Source organism: Saccostrea echinata, unplaced genomic scaffold (genome assembly GCF_033153115.1).
Source record: "Saccostrea echinata isolate AGI-Se365-2 ecotype Australia unplaced genomic scaffold, CSIRO_AGI_Sech_v1 ptg000003l, whole genome shotgun sequence".
NCBI lineage: Eukaryota > Metazoa > Mollusca > Bivalvia > Ostreida > Ostreidae > Saccostrea > Saccostrea echinata.
Genome location: NW_026889752.1, coordinates 4,558,065 through 4,577,029, shown reverse-complemented (window position 1 = coordinate 4,577,029; position 18,965 = coordinate 4,558,065). Strand labels below are relative to the sequence as shown.

General features: G+C 34.1%; 1 protein-coding gene across 1 annotated transcript; it reads right to left on the bottom strand.

Moving 5' to 3' along the window:
- Positions 1-4,003: 4,003 nt before the first annotated feature.
- LOC133178777 (uncharacterized) lies at positions 4,004-4,925 on the bottom strand. Its single transcript, XM_061313478.1, has one exon. It carries the CDS (start codon positions 4,862-4,864, stop codon positions 4,373-4,375), a length of 492 nt encoding a protein of 163 aa, XP_061169462.1. The 5' UTR covers positions 4,865-4,925; the 3' UTR covers positions 4,004-4,372.
- Positions 4,926-18,965: the final 14,040 nt, after the last annotated feature.

Genomic DNA, 18,965 nt, shown 5'->3' with positions numbered 1-18,965 from the left:
GAATTGACTCTGAATTAGCTAACTACCCATCAAGTAGCATCTGAAGGCCTTGGGTACTAGACTACTTGCCGAGAAGTTAGAAAGCTAAAACATATGCAGGGTTTTCCAGTAAAAGCTCTTTAGAATCTAACATCATTTTGTTTTCCGTAAACTTTTATTGGTCCATTCAGACTAATTAGCTACAGATTGTATTAGTCCAAATGAAAATGTATTAGTCTGAGACTAAAAGACTAATGTTTGTGTCAAACTCTGACTGAAGTGGGTGCATAACTATTTTATAATACTTGTTTTAAGTATTATGTGAAAAAACTTTTTTCTTTATTTTAGAATGCCAAAGAAAAAAAAAGAGCTTCTGTGTGTCAGAAAAGGAAATATGGTGGAAAGAAGAAACAGGAACTGATTAAAGATGATGTTTGCCAGGTGATAAATGGCCCCCCTATGGAACATCGGTATAGTGCTCCAAGTGAACTGGAAGAAATGGAAAGGTGTGATGAAATTGAAGACTGGTATACCATTACGAGATCGAATTTGCAGACGAGTGATGAAAGTATGGACTCTGACGTGTCTGAGGATATTTATGTTCCACTATCTGAACAGACCATAGAAGTAGAAACTGTACTGTCACCTTTCCAAATCCTCTGCCAGGACCTGCAAGCATGTGATTTCCTTAACACAAACTATGTTGTAAACTTGGGAACTGACACTGTAAAGATCATGGAAATGTACCACAGTTCACCAGGTAAATCAGGTGTGAAACTTTCAGTTGTTATTGATGCAGAGTTTCATGCAGTTTTGTTTGTACACAGAAAGGAAGTTCCACTGACCCACCCTTGCTGGAATGGAATGCCTACTGAGTTTACATCAGCAGCATTGGTTAAGGACCTGATGAGAAGACTAAGTACTTTCTCTGTGTGTTTCGGGAATCCAGATGAAGACTTTCAAAGCATTACACCAGTCGACTGTGGTGTCAGCAGTGGAATCACTGAAGATATCATTGCATACAAAGAGGGGGATTTTTGTGCCACCAAGGGAGATGTATCCTATAGCTCATGCATTCGATCAGTAAACTGCACTTTGATGGTAGAAGGAAACAAATGCAAGCCATGTCAAGAAATTCGACGAATTCTAAGGCAGAGAAGATTAAGAGAGGAAGAAAGACGTGCTAATACCCAGGAGAAGAACTTGGTTCACAGCAGAATGGCACACAAGGTGATGAGCAGGGAAACTTTGATCACCAAAATCAAGCAGCAAAGGGAAGAAATAAAGTCATTGTCAAGCGAAGTGGACAGACTGAAGAAAGTGTGTGACAAAGAAATAAAGAACAAAGGCATCAAACTTGAAACTTTTGAAGGCAGCGAAATGAAAGACTTAATGGCTTCCTGTAGAGAGGATGTAGAAAGAACATTTCATGACGAGAATTGTTTCCAGAGACTTTTTTGGGACCAACAACACAAATATGCCAATGCTGGTAAAAATGGAATGCGTTTGCACCCCATGATCATCAGATGGTGCTTATACATTCGAAGTAAAAGTGCTGAAGCATACAACTCCATGAGGGACACAGGCTTTATAAAGTTACCAAGTGCTAGAGCTCTGTTTGCATATTCACATTATACCAAAAGTGCTCTGGGATTTCAGCCCGATGTTGTGAAAGTGATATGTGAAGAAGCCAAAAAGCTGGGAATGATGGAAGATCAATCTTTCAAGTGCTACACCGGTATATTATTTGACGAAATTAAAATCAAGGAGGATCTAGTATATGACAAGCACACCGGAGAAGTTATTGGATATTGCAATCTAGATGCTGTGGGTAACCAGTTACTTGAACTGGAGAAGACAACAACGAATTCCTCATCTGAGCTGGCCAAATGTATGCTCGTCATCATGGTCAGAGGCATTGCCACTTCCTTGAAATTTCCATTGGCTGGCTTTGCAACTAATAGCATCACAGCAGATTACCTGTACCCAATTATATGGAAAGCTGTTTCAATAGTAGAAGTAAATGTAGGACTAAAGGTGCTTTTTTTCACCTGTGATGGAGCGTAAGCCAATAGAAAATTTTTCAGTCTCCAGAGGCTTGATGGATATAATGAGACAGTTTATTCTACTCTTAACCCCCATAGCAACACAAGGGCCATATATTTCATTTCTGATGTTCCTCACTTGCTGAAAACAACAAGGAACTGCTTCAGCAACTCATTCTCCCACAAGAAGACGAGACAGTTATGGAAGGATGGGAAAGACATCTCATGGATGCATGTTGTTAGACTGTTTGAGGAGCAGTGTGAACAAAGCCTGTATACGCCCTGTCCTAAGCTAACACGAGCACACGTGGACCTTACAGCTTACTCCTGCATGAAAGTCAGTTTAGCTGCGCAGGTACTCTGTGGAACAGTTTCCAATGCCCTAAAAGAATATTATGGACAGGAAGTGTCAGAAACTGTGAAATTCATCAGAATCTTTAACAAGTTCTTTGACTGTCTAAATGTCCGACATTTAATGGAGGGGAGGAACAAAAGAAATCCGGACATTAACCCATACAGAGGTGTGGATGACCCAAGGATCAGTTGGCTTAGGAATGACTTCCTGGGCTATATTAAGGAGTGGGAGAGGAATGTGGAGACCAGAGACAGGAACCTTACAGCAGCACAAAAGGCAGTCATGCAAGTAAGTCACCACACAAAAACAGGACTCGAAATATCTGTCAAATCCATTACCAAGTGCATAGAATTTATGCTGGAAGAGGGTGCTGACTTTGTGCTAACACATAGCTTCAACCAAGACCCTTTGGGGCAGTATTTTGGTCATCTTAGACATAGAGGAGGATGTAATCAAAATCCTACAGTGTATGATGTTCGAAATACCATGACACAGCTATTAGCCACCAGAACTCAAGCGCTGGCTCCCAAAAGAGGGAACATTACTCGTTTGAATGATGAAAACGTTCCTGTCATTAACAATCAACCCTTATCAAAGAGAAAAAAAGTGATTGTGAAGAAAATGCACATGTAGTGGACAAATTTCAGCCCAATTTATTTGAGCCCAATTTAATGCTCTCCAATCTTACTGTAAAAATTAAGTGTAACACTCTCTTTATAAAATCAAACTGTTGTGTCAAGTAATGCTTTTGAGTTTAATGCAAATGTCAATCCTACTTCAAACAAGCCACAATTTAACCAATCTTGATATTGTACATGTCTTATTTACCTGTTTTTCCCCATTCCACTATCGCATCCTTGATAGAAAATAATATATTCTAATTTTGTGTGGCTGATTCTTTACATACTTTTTAAATCCACAAATATTCTCCAGTTTGTTTGACTTGTTTGGCCTTGCCACAATTATTTATAGTTCTGTTAACATCAAATTTGTCTTTTCCATTATTGACAGTTTCCTTGACTGTATGGTTTCATAACTGATTTTTGTAATGAGATGAAACATTTTCCTTGACTGTATTCATAGCTGACTGTTGTAATGAGAAGAAAGTATACTGTTTTGAAAATTTATTACCAATATCAGCATTCAACAGTTTTATTCTATATTGCAACATTCAATCAGTAATGATATGTACTGTAAATAGAACAAGAAAAGCACTAAGACTCCTGTATAAACATTCAACAAGATATTTGTAAAGCATGTCAGTAGAACAAGTGAAGAATAGCACTAGACTAAAAACATGTCTTGAATGTTCCCTTTGAAAATAAACTTGGGCATTGTTTATTCTTCTTCTTTTTCTGGTTCATATATTCACATTTACAATGGTAAAGCATTATTTTTTATTTTCTGTCAAAAATAAATGTTAATTTTTTTTTTTTGTTTTTGTTTTGGAAATTTCAATATTTTAACTGAAGTGATAACTGATCTTCTGTTTAAAACTTGAAAGTAAAAAAAAATAATGCTTCCATGAGAATGTACATTATTTACAAGATAAAGCAGACAGTTAAAAACTTAAGAGTTTATGTCATTCAAGATACGGCGGAGTCCAGATGACTTTTTTCTTTGGCACTGTGTTCTTAGCAATCTACTGACGTTGAAACCGGGTAATTGAATATCCTCGAATTGTATGAAAAAGGCTGAGAATGTCCTCCAGCATCATGTCCTTGATGTGTTCTTCCATTTCACCAAAGAGTTTCTCACAATAATGTTTCACCATGAACGATTCAAGTACACCCTCCTTTAACTTGTCACATAACAGTGAGTTGGCAGATAAGTTCTTCAAGTCTACTTGTTGTCTGATAAGGGTCTCAAATTCTCGAATAAGAAGGAAGAACTCGTCACATGGGTTTAGGAGGCCACCACGATTATTCTTTGCTGTCCATGTGGTAAACTGGCTCACAAAGGTTGAGTTCGGTGACTTGATCACAAGTTTGTCCTAGCACTGTTGCTTCTGGGGACACACGCTTTTAACTTTTAGGTAACGTTTCCTCAGGGAACGAACATTGAAACCACAAATGTAAAATAAAATGCACTGATCACTGTCTGAAATCCTTTCTTGTTCCGCCACTGCATTTTTCAGTCCCCTCTTTACTTGTTCACTGATGAGGTTCCCAATGAGCTCCATCATTAGAATGTTCAAAAAGTCACATATACATGTAGCTTGGCCAGTAAAAGTTAAAGTAGCAAATAAGAGCATGTAGCCCCTAATGAAATCATCACTCACTCTGGTCTGGTGGAATTTCTGGAACATGTACTCTCTGTCTAAGGTGCTGCACAGAGTTTTTCCCACAGAAAAAATGTCAGTAAAAATGTCCAGAAAAAACTTATGAACTCCTGATAGGCACATAACTACACGACACAGTTTGGTAACTTCACTGTCCCCAAATAACTGGTGCATAGGATCCTTGGCCATGTTCTCGAGGGTCATGTGGAATTCTGGCTGAAAAATGTCTTCAATGGTGTGAGCATCTAAGGGGTTGCTCCTTATAATGGGACTGTCCATGGAGGCACTTTTCTTCAACTTGTGCTGATGAGCTGAAACAGAATTAAAAAAATAATAATCATTCATTTGTTATTTCACCGTTTACAGATTCTGTATACATTTTGCTAATTAAGATCTCTGATCAGAGTGGTATAAATGTCTCTGCAGTTAATATTTATATATAAAAGATATATTTAAACAAATTATATACATTATTTTAATATAATATTTATGACTTGTTACCTTTAAGGTGTGGTTTATCATACTGTTTAGTGACATGCCCACGGAAACCAGCAATGGTTTTCAAGAACCCGACTGCAAACAGGGCATTGAAAACCTTCTGACGGAACGTCTTTTCTTGGCTTTTTCTGGTGTAATTCTGGGTTGTCATCTTCTGTGTATTCCCCAAGTAATGCTTCAAGATCTATATCGCAATCCCAAGAAAGAAAATCGGGCTTAGCCATGTTGAATTCGAAATGCAAATAATTTCATATTGGTTTACAGTGTATTTTGTGTGCAGCTATTAATGTCTCATAATTATCAAAAATTATCCACACATACCTTAAATATCGGTTCTAATGCTGACCTCAAAGGAAAATACCATTTCCCGATGAACTAGTGTGTTTGTAAAAATACACTGGCGACTTAATTGCATTTGTTAGACTAATTATCACGGGAAGAAAATGCCTAACGCTAATACTAGTTTCGAGACAATTTAAAGCGTAAAGCAAACACGAGTTGGGTACTCAAAAGATGAAATATATTTTTTTAGTAATAGAAACAATAATGAGATCTGTTAATCTTCATTTTAAGCCAAAACATGAATTAAAAGTTTTTGTTTACATCGTCGATAGCCTCCGTCTTAAATCTCGCTCGGTCAGAGAATTGAAAATATCTAAACAATAGGCCCCGCGAGATTACGCGAGACTTCGTAGAGTTGCGAATCTCTGGTTTTTATATGTCTCTGATGTTAGTTATAGATGTTTATTTATCAATTTAGCTATATATATATATATATAAAAAAAAAAAAAAAAAAAAAAAAAAAAAAAAAAAAAAAAAAACAACAACTACGTGTTAGTGATTGATCCGTACACCCACATAATTAGGAAGACAATCTACATCTCCGCTTTATTAATTACTACATTCTGTGTTTGCAAGGAAACACAAATAGAGTTAACGAATTTAATCACAGATATCGGTTTTTATTTATCTTATCAATTTTTGAAGAATTATTCACTGTATCTTGAATTCGCTAAATTTATTTCTGCGAATATTAAGTTCGTGAGTTAATTTCCTGCTGTACAGTATCGTTTGTTAATATTCATAAATATTTTTTTTTATTTAACAAGGTTTAATTATTTTAAACCAGGAATAAGATGGTGTGATTGTAAATTTATTGACAATATTATATAAATATTGCATGTCGTGTAGGGTAACATTGAAATTGTTCACCCCCACCCCACCCCCACCCCTAAAAAATCCTTTTTCAATCAAGAGGCAGTCAAGGTTAACATTGGTTTTCGACGGGAGAAAATTTTTCGATGTTAAATCCTTAACTTTGTGCAATATTTATTATTTTATACCGAATGTTTTTAATATACAAAAACATTAAGAATATTTACATTCCATGTGTATTTTGCTTATAAAATGTGTGGAAAAAGTCGGCATTCAGTACACCATAACACGAATGGGGAAATCAAAGGTTACGTTAGGATTTTTATTTTGACGTCAGAAACTTTGAAGGCCCTCCAAAAACTTCACGCTGAGATTGAAGATTATTACCCTACGGTAATACCTGTTTGAATTGATCTTTCGCTAACTCTATACTCCCATAAAGATTAATACAGGGATTTTGAAATATAAATTACATTTGCAGACAAGACAATGAGTTAAAAAAAATTAAATATAAGCATTGAATCGTTATCTTTGAAAGATGAAGTCTCATAACGGTGTGCGCAAACAAAATGAATTATTTTGTTTACGCACACTGTTACAATTCTGAGACTACATCATTCAAAAATAATTATTTATATCCACAAATTTTCCCAGTAGTGAGAGGAGAAAAGCATTGAAAAACAATTATTCAATGCTTAATTGAACCATTGAAACAAGAACGCATACATTCTGCTCAGACGGGCAGTCTCTCTCTCTCTCTCTCTCTCTCTCTGATTATATGAGTAATCCTGATTAAATTTCTTTCTGGGTTTTATTGAACTTAGAACATTTAATAAAAGATGAATTATTGATCGCTATAAACCAGGTCAGGTAAATTTTAAATACCAGTTAAAACACATACGTATTCAATTCACTCCAAGCAATGCTTCCCATCTTGTGTAGGTGTTTCATTGTAGGCCTTGCGAATAAAGCAACATTAATAATACAATATGATTTTGTATTTGATATTAATTATTTGATTATTTCAGGTATTTATAAGACAGATCGTTACCTTATTTGTGTTAAACATTAAGGTTATTTTTGCACACCTGCCACTACAAGATATATAATATCAACGTTAAGCTGATTTAAATCAGTATTTTAATGTTTATTTTATAAATTCATGCAATAAACAAAACAATGCTACAAAAGGGAAGTGGTTGTTAAAATAATCCTTTTTAACTATATAATAATTCAATTTATAGAACAAACTCAGCATATCTATCTTACTATATATTTTAAAAGGGAGATTTATGCGTTAGGTCATGTGAATTTCTTAAACAAAATATGGAAACACCATCTAAAACGAAAGTAGGTAACCATAGATAACAATTCGTTGAATCTATGAACTAGTGAAAACGCATTATGGCAATGAAAATTATGAGTGACTGGCTTATTGTTGCTGCGATGGATTTCGGAACAATATAAAGCGGATACGCTTTCTCTTTTCGGGATTCTCCAAATAATATTCAAAATCCACAAACATGGTTTGCTGGATCAACTACTTTGGCATCCTTAAAAACACCGACTTGCCTACTTCTCAACCCGGATAAATCTCTCAATTCCTTTGGATACGAAGCTCAGGACAAGTATGTCAATTTAGTCACCGAGGAAAAACATCGCGACTATTTTTACTTTGAGCATTTTAAAATGATTCTTCACCATGATCAAGTAAGTACAGGATGTTATATATTATTGAAAAAATATACATTTTTCTATCACACTTATTATGTTATGCAATATGTTTTCATTTTGGTTAGATAAAGGAATATTCAAAAAAAAATTAAATCATAGCAAGGGACAAAAAAAAAAGTAAATGATGGGTATTCCTATATATGGTCCGTGCATGTAACAATGCACAGATCTGACGATATTTTGTGAGTTAAGCATTTTGTTCAGATTCATTTGGAAAATATATTTTTGAGTAGTTATAACCAACTTCGTTAAATACGTCGAGATGAACGAACATTTTGATAAGACAGATTAAAAGGATATTTACTATCGAAAAAGAATTTGCTTATGAACTATGTTGCGATTGTGTGTGAATGTTTTTTTTTTATCCTTTATAAATCCACATTGTCCGGCACATGTATTATTATAATTATTTGATTTTACGTTATCACTATACATGTATATACAAAATATATAGGGCTTACGTAAAATCAAATATATTACTAGTGTTACAGGGTTCGTTTGCAGTATTATTTCTTAAAAATAAAAGATTTTATGTTTCATATAACTTTGTGGAAGTCTATTATTCAAACGAAAAATGGTTTTTCTCAGCCAATACCTTGTTAATATTCCTTCCTGAGTATTTCTTTTTTTTATTTCTTTTGGCTAAAATATTGATAATTCTGTGAAAAATTCAAAATCTTAAATTAATTCTGGAAAAGGAAATTAAATTTATCAAAATATAGTTTGGCTTGATCAAAAGTTAAGACACAACTGCTGCTTTTCGATTGACAATGATTTTCCTGGAGTGAAAATGTCCAAAGTTAAACTCAACTTCATGCAATATTCATTATTTCATACAGAATATTTTATACAAATGGATATAACAGTAATCCTCTGGAACATAAATTCTGCGAATTCAATATTTTTGAGAACATCACCCGTCGCCAAGCAATGTTGACTGTTGCCACGCTAAAGGGCATGGCTTCATCATTCGAAATGTTATATTGATTTTTACCAAATGTTTCTAGACGAATCAGATTCAACTGATTTACATTAAATTATAAAATCACAATATAGTTTTATGTTAAAATTTGCGATCATTGTGCTTAAAATGAAATATATCGGTCATTTAGTTTACGAAATGATTCGCGTTTTTCTGAGACAGTCCTATCGTATTTAAACATAAAAATTAATAATTTGCAAATGGTCAGATTTACTCAACCTCACGTATATTTAGGACTGCTAAACCCTAAGCATTCAGTTTTTTATACCATAAGAATATATGTCTCATTTAAAGTGAAAATTTCAAAGTGCAGGGCTTTTTTTTAAAAAAAGTTAATGATAAGCTGGTCCCAGGTTGTATGTAGTTTAAACATTTGTTTCGTGCAATACTAAACAAAGATATGAGAAACAAAGATATGAGATAAGGAACTATAATTTCACAAGGGTGATTTTTTTTTTCTCAGCTCACACTTTGCTACAATGATATGTGACATTAAACTTTTCTGAAGTTACATTTACCAAACCTTTTCTAAGATTAAACCTTCAATGAAGGACAGTCTTCTAAAATAAATTTCCTTTTACAAAACTGGGGTTTTTATCTCACACTCATTGAAATGGTGTATATTTACTCGACAAGCCTCACTAAACTTTCTTTAAACTCTTTAGATGAAGAAAATAAAAAAAAAAAATAAATAACAAAGTAAATATACCTTCAATATATATAAAGGCTATTTTATATTCAAAAGCCTTTAAAATTGAGAAAATTGAAAAACCCGTAAAAGATCACGAGCCCTGTCTCGAATATAAATGAAACTTTCTCAGATTATACGCAAGAAATTGTAGATTATAAAACAATTTTTTGACGATATCTTTTCCCGTTTTCGTTTTACAGGTGTTTAAATCTGGTATTGTTTTTCAATGAAAATCCATAACGTAATGGCGTTGACGTTTTATATACTGTAATTCCACGACGTTAACATTATTTATAAAAAGATATGGTATTCTGTCAGAGAAAAGTATCCACCAAAATGAGCCCTACTTGAAAAAATAAGGAAAATTTATCATAAATTTTGATTTCCAGGAATGGAGTCTTTTGTTGATAACTTAAAGTTATTTTTGTGATTCACTAAATGATTTTAATGAATTTATTTTTTATATACAAAATATGACGTCATGACACAATACATATTAATACGTGATAAAGAGTGTGTTACTTCCTAATAAAATATATAGGATTAATTGATGTATTCTGTCCCTTTCGAGCATTTTTCACTCATATGAGACATCAATACTGTTCGTTATCACAATATTTCATCACCATATACATGTACCGGTGAAGGGCTTCAAATTAAGACCTTTACTCGGCACTCAGGGCCATTATATTGAGTTGTAAGGGTTCTTTGTCACAGGGGCTCAAATTTTAAGGTCTCATCCGATTGACCCGTGACTTTCATTTCTAATACTGGGTGCTTGGTGAAGGAGCAGTCACTGTCTATGTTTACTTACTTTTGACGCGGCGTCAGGAACAAGAATCAGACTTGGTACCTCCCGATCACAAAGCTAGCACCCTACCACAATCGGTAAATATAGGAGGGTAAAAATTACTTGCATTTATTTCCCAATATATTGTAGTTATTGTATCCAATCATAATGTGCAAATTGGTATTTTATTAATTCAATATAAATATTAATAATAAAGGTTAAGGTCTAAGCTTCTCCTTCAACAACTTTTTGTTATATTGTTCTTAGCAATTCATCCTTTTGTTATGTTTCTTTATAAAGAAGATGGGCGAACAAGGCGATCACAATGCCTATAGTGCAACAAACATGAAGATGAAAAATTAAATCTCAATTATAACAAAATTTTCTCTGATATTTTATCTAAAATTAAAGTATACTTTATGTAAAATCTCCACAATTTGCAATAATCTGACTAAGACTTAAATTACTCGCCTATGAAATTGCATACACACTCTAGATGGGGCAAAAAGGATCATTTTCTCATACTAAAACACGACTTTTCGATATGAGTGGGTCTTTCCTCCATATTTTTCAAAGTTTATCCTCAAAGTTTGCCAAAAATTATACATTTTTGGTCAACAAAAACATGGAGCAAAGACCCACTATACCTTAAAAATACACTTTTATGACACAACATTCACATCTTTCCGAGAAATACTTGAAGTCCATTTTGTAAAGGGTCATATCACAAACATTATTTAAATGCCACAATTCTTCAAGAGCTGTGTAGCGTAGTCGTTAGCGTGTTAGTCTTAAAGGAAAAGATACTCAGGATTTTTATTGCTAGGGTTCGAATCCCACGAATACCACATTATCTTTTTAATAACAGAATAATTTTTGCCGATAGAATTTTCCTCAGAAAAATTTTTTTAATCATAATTTCATTAATATCGATAATGAGAACTTTACTCTAAATACTATATTCACAAAATGATTATGATTTTTCATATATCTGAAGCTATAGGCATTCTGCGCGCCTTGTTCACCCATATCCTTTATTAGCCAATGAAGTTGGAATTCAAAAAGAAGTTACTATTGCTTCATGAATGATAATGATTGATAATAAAATTGTTTATCATATGCAATGTTTTTGCTTCTAAGTGTGCAAATGTAATCTGCATATGCATAACAATTCATTAATAACATTAATCTTCCTACAATGTATCTAAAACATTATCTTCCTCTAATAGACAGTCTTGCTTGGTTTAGAAATATATATACCCTTTGATTCTTAGTCATCTTCTGCTATATGTTAGCCAACATCCAATACAACAGTATGGTGAGAAGTATTTTCTAAATCATGATCAGTGCATGGCTGCAACGGTCATTAACCAGTCACTTTCAGCACAGATTACTTCGGGGGGGGGGGGGGGGGAGGGGGGTTCTAGCTAGTGATACACAATGAAAACTTTTGAATGGATCTTATTTCAGAATGATGGAATACTCTCTTTCTCATATATATCACACATATACTCCCCCGTTCTCTTTCCTGAATGTCCTTTTCTTTTTTAATTTAGGAATGGATATATTTATTGTGATTTTTGATAGAAAAAAAAATAAAGAAAATTAGTCAAATCTGCAAATGTTCAATTTAATTTTTTTATCTATTACAATCAATGAAATATATTATATGTTAACAGAAATATTATCATAGAGTAGCATATAACTGCCCCTGACAGTGACATAACAATCAAACATGATATTTAATTTTGCATGATCATTATATTAGAGTTAAAAAGAAATATTCTATACATGGAGAGTCCTATTAAAACACCTGACTTAATACTCAAACAGAAGGTAATGCATAATAATCAAAAATATTCTTCATATAGAGCAGTCTATTACCACACCCAACTTAACACTCACAAAGGAGTTTATACATAAAAATTGTAGAGGTAAATACCAGTTAATGGTCTACATGTAAAACGGCCTATTACCACATCTGACATGACACTCACACAGTATGTAATACATCAAAAATTGTAAAGAGTATAATGGCCAACATGTGGAGTAGCCTATTACGTCAACCAATATAATATTCACACATAAGAAAATTGTCAAGGTGTTTTTGATACATTGTCTCATATGAATCCTTTAAATGTTAGGCCAGTTTAAAATATGCAATTCCTGTTGTCAAAATCAAGCCGGTAGTTTTTATATCCATCACAAAAAGGTTTATTTGGGAATATATGATCTGTTGTCTTCAGTTATTGAAGGGATCCAGGAGTTAGGTTTCCACCTTTTAAAAGATTTGGACTGCTGCTACCTTCTGCATTCAAGATATTGTGATAAAAGACAGTCGGCATTCTGAATGCACAACTAACTTAGGTCATAGTCTCTTACAAATAAAACAGTAAGCATGCATCTTCACTGTTGATGTACATGTAATTGGTAAGGAAATTGATGGAGGACTTGGAGTTTTAGTTGACGTAAGTTGTACTGGTGCTTTTATTTGAAGGTCATCTTCACTCTCTGGAAGCTGCCTTTTTGTTCTGAATGCTCCTTGCTGAACTTGTGTCAGAATTTGTTGTGCAGATGATAGAATTGTTAGCAGCAGAAATGAGAAACTTCTGCTGCAATTATTCGCATATGTCATTGTCGACCTTTTTCCTGTCTCCTTGTTTCACTCTTTAATAACACCATGCAATGTTCGCAGTTTAATGTTTTTCCCTCACACTAAGGTATCCTGTAATCAAATGTTATACATGAATTAAAAATGCAATGAAAATACTATTGTTTTAAAATTATCTATCGGTATTGAACTGTTGCAAGCATCATATGAATTGAATTTAAATAAATACTTCAAAATAATTATAGTAATGTTTATGTTGATTTTGAGAAAATGAGATTAATATTATAAATATAATAAATTTTGTAATAAAATTCCTAGTCAAATATAGTTGGAAAAAGTATAGTTTTATATCAAATAATATGATTTTTTAATGTAGTGTGAAAGAGTGAGATTCAGAACATAATGTAGATTTATCCAATTCATGAAAGATTTAAAAAACATCAATTTGTGATATATTTTTTGTTAAAAAAAAAAAAAAAAAAAAAAAAAAAAAAAACTCAAATTTTAATGTGAAGTCATATAAAGTATCAATAAATTGATTTTTCGGTTGTGCTATTGAGATCAGAGAATGATAATCACCCTCTTTCCAACGACAAAAAAAAAAAAAAAAAACAAAACAAAAACAAAAACACACACACACACATGAAAAAGAAGAGGATTTTTTTTTCGGTGTGTTTAAGGGTATAATTCTCATCCAATCTGTCAAATATTTTACTGTACATGCAATTACTTTTTTATCAGTATAAATGAAACATTTTGCCTGAAAGTGATGCATATCAAGCACAAAGCATCGGTGGTCATTTTTTAACAGATGATTTGTAACTCAACTTGATTTTGAAAACCATTGCAGTTAAAAGGGCTGTCGCCTATAGAGAATATATGTTAACTTTTTTTTTTTTTTAACATTTTCTGATTTGATCTAAAAGGATTACTGAAATCTTCTTCTTACTCTTCTTCTCTCTCTTGAAACACTGGATGTCTTAAAGTTAATCGAAGAAAAGTTCATTACTTTACTTTGAATTTTTATCCATGGACAAATGTTTTTTTTTTTTTTTTTTTTTTTTTTTTTTTTTTTTTTAATATATATATATATACAGGTGTATATACATTACCTGTACCAAAGGAGTTGGCAGTTTTATCCACAAAGCAACGTAAACAAGAACCAGTGAGCTTTACGAGCGTAGCTCACTGGTTCTTGTTTACGTTGCTTAGTAGATAAAACTGCTGACTCATGTACAGTTCATAGAGAATATTACATACTAAAATCCATATCATATGTCATATCAGCCTGAGTGGTCCCATATCCTTGATACGGGGCCCGAGGGCTGATATGACATATGATATGGATTTCAGTATGTAGTATTCTATTTATCATATATTTAAAATACTTAATATGCGAGTTCACATAAAATCATTGAAGAATGTTTCGTGCATATTTATGACTTTTTTCTTTAAAATCTAATAAAGCAAGGGGTAGATGAATTTTGTTGTTTGGACACTGAAACAATAGACATTGAATTTTCTGTATTTTTTATGGTTCTTTTTTTTTCTATTTTTTAAGATGCTTGTTCCATGTAAGGAACTCATTAATGACAAGGTGAAGCTAACGAACAGTGACCAATCTCAAACAAATCTACAGAAAGTACAGACCTTTGAACAGGGTATAAAATACGGATCCCCGAACATTTTAGAGATGGGATCAGGTGCCCAGGAGGAGTAAGCATCCCCAGTTGACCGGTCTGCTGAGCTCCATGTATTGATCAGGTAGACGGAACATTCCGTAGTCCAATTAAGTATAAAAAAATAAAGGCCTTACAATCGGTATGAACATTAAAATGTATGAAATGCTAACTTTAAATGAGGTTTTTGCAATCCTTGTAGTAAAAACAATGGCCTTACAATTGGTATGAAACATGTCAGCCAAATTAAGACCCATTGATAGGATATATTGCTAACAAGGTCATTATGACGACATTAAAATGTATGAAATGCTGACTTTAAATGAGGTTTTTGCAATCCTTGTAGATTCAACGTATCTGTCGGTAGCCTGCCGCGGCTTAAAAATTGATCGTTCTCAGAGCATGCTCTTAAGTATCGAGTAAGATGGAAGACGTACACACCTTATCAGGGGATTAAAGAATGTTACTACATAGATAAGGAAAGTTAATGGAGGAAAAGCTGAAGTCATCATCGTAAATTAAAAATTGTTTATACTAACTAGATTCTTGCGAAAATTTTGCGAAATGAAATGTTTTTGTTGGGTCATGTTTTATTGCTTTTACAGATAAATATTGGTTCGTGGGGATTTGATTTCGTGATGGAAGAAGTGTTGTGTAGTCAGAGATTTTTTATGCCCCCGAATCGAAAGATCCCGGGGGTATATTGTTTTTGTCCTGTCTGTCTGTTTGTCTTTATCTGTTTGTCTGTTTGTCCGTTTGTCTGTTTGTCTGTCTGTCAGTTTTCAACTTTAACCTTGCCCATAACTTTTGATTGGTTGGAGCTATGACTTTCATATTTCACATGTGTATTCCTTGTGACAAGACCTTTCTTTGAGTACCATCATATTTGACCTTTTGACCTTGACCTTGGAGTTTGACCCACTTTTGCAAAATTTTATGAGACTTTAACCTTGGCCATAACTTCTGAACAGTTGGTGCTTGGGGTTTCAAACTTCACATGTGTATTCTTTGTGACAAGGCCTTCCTTTGGATACCAACAACTTTGACCTTGACCTTGGAGTTTGACCTACTTTTGAAAAACTTTAACCTTGGCCATAACTTTTGAACAGTTGGTGCTTAGGGTTTCAAACTTCACATGTGTATTCCTTGTGACAAGACCTTCCTTTGGATACCAACCACTTTGGCCCTTTGACCTTGACCTAGGAGTTTGACCTACTCATGAAAAACTTTAACCTTGGCCATAACTTTTGAATGGTTGGTGCTAGGGCTTTCATACTTCACATATGTAATCCTTGTGTCAAGATCTTTCTTTGGATACCAAGCACTTTGATCTTGACCTTGACGTCTGACTTTTATTTAAAAAACTTTAAACTTCGCCATAACAGTTGTATTTAGGTCTTTCAAATTTCACAGGTGTATTCCTCGAGACAAGACCTTTCTTTGGGTATCAACATTTTTTATCTTTTGGCCTGGATTTTGACTTGCATTTGAAGAAACTTTAACCTTCGCCATAAGCTGCCATACGGGGGCATCAGTGTTTCACAAACACATCTTGTTCATATATATTCTTATGTAAAAATTCGATTCCCCGTTGTGGCCCTTCCCAACCCCCAGGGGGTCATGTTTTGAACACAACTGAATCTACACTGCCCCAGGATACTTCCACCTAGTTTCAGCTTTTCTGGTCCTGTGGTTCTTGAGACAAAGGTTTTTAAAGAATTTTTTTTTAATATTTCGTGACGAATATAAAGTTGTGAATTTTATACCACGAAAACAACTAAAATATAAAACAACCCACCCAAGCATCATCCCCGAAAATTGGTGATTTCACAGGATTTAAATTTTTATTAGGTCACCTGAGTCACTCAGGTGACCTATTGCTATCCGTTTTTGTCCGTCGGCGTGCGTCGTGCGACGTGCGTCGTGCGATGTGCGTTAACATTTGAACATTTTTAGCTTCTTCTCTGAAACCGCTCAACCAATTTCAACTAAATTTGGCATATAGCATCTATGGCTAAAGGGGAACAAAAATTGTGAATTTCATGGTCCCTGCCCCCCTGGGGCCTGAGGGGTGGGGCTAAAACCACCAAAATTAATGCAATCTTTAAAAATCTTCTTCTTTACTCCTGGACATCAAGCAGTCAAACTGTTGGCATCATTGTAATAAGCATTGAGTCCTCTACCAAAATTGTGAAATTCATGGCCCCAGGGTCAGGGGTTCTGGTGCTAGGGCGGGGCTATATAGATCATATAGTGAAAGTGCATTATTTCTTTGAAAATCTTCTTCTCTGCTCCTGGGTATTAAATAAACTAACTAAGTATATAGTTATGATGAGTAAGAGCGACTCTTCCAAAATTGTGAAATTCATGGCCCCAGGGGCAGGGGTTCTGGTGTTAGGGCGGGGCTCTATTGATTATATAGTGAAAATGCATTAGTTCTTTGGAAATCTTCTTCTCTGCTCCTGGGTATTAAATAAACTAACTAAGTATATAGTTATGATGAGTAAGAGTGACTCTTCCAAAATTGTGAAATTCATGGCCACAGGGGCAGGGGTTCCGGTGTTAGGACGGGTCTCTTTTGATTACACAGTGAAAATGCATTAATTCATTGAAAATCTTCTTCTCTGCTCCTGGGTATTAAACAAACTAACTATGTACATAGTTAGGATGAGCAAGAGTGCCTCTTCCAAAATTGTGAATTTCATTGCCCCTGGGTCAGGGGTTCTGGTGTTAGGGTGGGGCTCTATTGATTATATAGTGAAAATGCATTAATTCTTTGAAAATCTTCTTCTCTACTCCTGGGTATTATTGAAACACATAAAATACATAGTTATGATAATCAAGGATGCCTCTTTCAAAATTGTGAAATTCGTGGCCCCTGGATCAGGGGTTCTGGTGTTAGGGCGGGGCTCTATTGATTATAAAGTGAAAACGTTTTAATTCTTTAAAAATCTTTTTCTCTGCACCTGGGTATTAATTAAACAAACTAAGTACATTGTTATGATAAGCAAGGATGCCTCTTCCAAAATTGTGAAATTCATGGCCACGGGGACAGGAGTTCTGATGCTAGGGCAGGGCTATATAGATCCTATAGTGAAGGTGAATTATTTCTTTGAAAATCTTCTTCTCTGCCCCTGGGTATTGCTTAAACAGACTAAAGTACATTGTTATGATACACAAGGTTGCCTCTTCCAAAATTGTGAATTTTATGACCCCAGGTTTAAGGGTTCTGATGAAGAGGGGGGGGGGGGGGCTGCTATTGATTATAAAGTGAAAAAGCAAAATTTCTTCGAAAATATTCTTTTCTTCTTCTGGTTAAAAAAGCAAAGAAGCTAAGTGTATAGTTATGATGAGCAAGAGTGCTTCTTCCAGAGTAGTGAATTTCATGACCCCTGGGTCAGATGTGCTGGTGTGAGGGCGGGGCTCTTGATAATTTAGTGAAAATGCATTAATTAAATAATCCTGTTTGCTCCTAAGTGTTAAGTAGATAAACAAAGTGATTAGTTATGATGAGCAAACATATGGTTCCAGGGTCAGAACCTCTGGTGTTTTGGGGGGTGGGGGGGTTGGGGTTGGGGGCTCTATTGATAATATAGTGAATCTGTAGTAAAAATGCATTATTTATTTAAAAATCTTCTCCGCACCTGGGCATATCTGAGGCAAACAGAGTTTTTATAAGGAAGGGAATTTTTACCAGATTTTTGAACATCTGGACCATTTGGTCAAGTGTTCTGGTCCTGGCCAGGGCTCTATTAGTTTGTATTCTACTGAGAGGAGTTATTCCCCTTTCCCATTAATTTTGATAATTTGTCACTGTAAATAATGTACTTGAAAGGTAAATAGAATAAGAGAATTATGCAAAAACTTTTCTTGTATAATACAAAAAGTACTTTCATAGTTTTAATGATCAGATAGACTTGTAAGTAGTAGATAAATAAAAAATGAGACAAAAACTTGTCTTATTAAATATTCATCAAAGACCAAGAGATGCCAATGTAAGAGATTTCAACAAAGGATTAAAATAGTACAGAAGCATTGATAATTTGTTAATATACTTTATAGTGATAGTGATAAATGGGGAACAGATTAGAACCTAATTTATGAACTGTTAATAAATATTAAGACCAATTATTTTGTTGATCATGATCACCCTATTTTTCTTGCT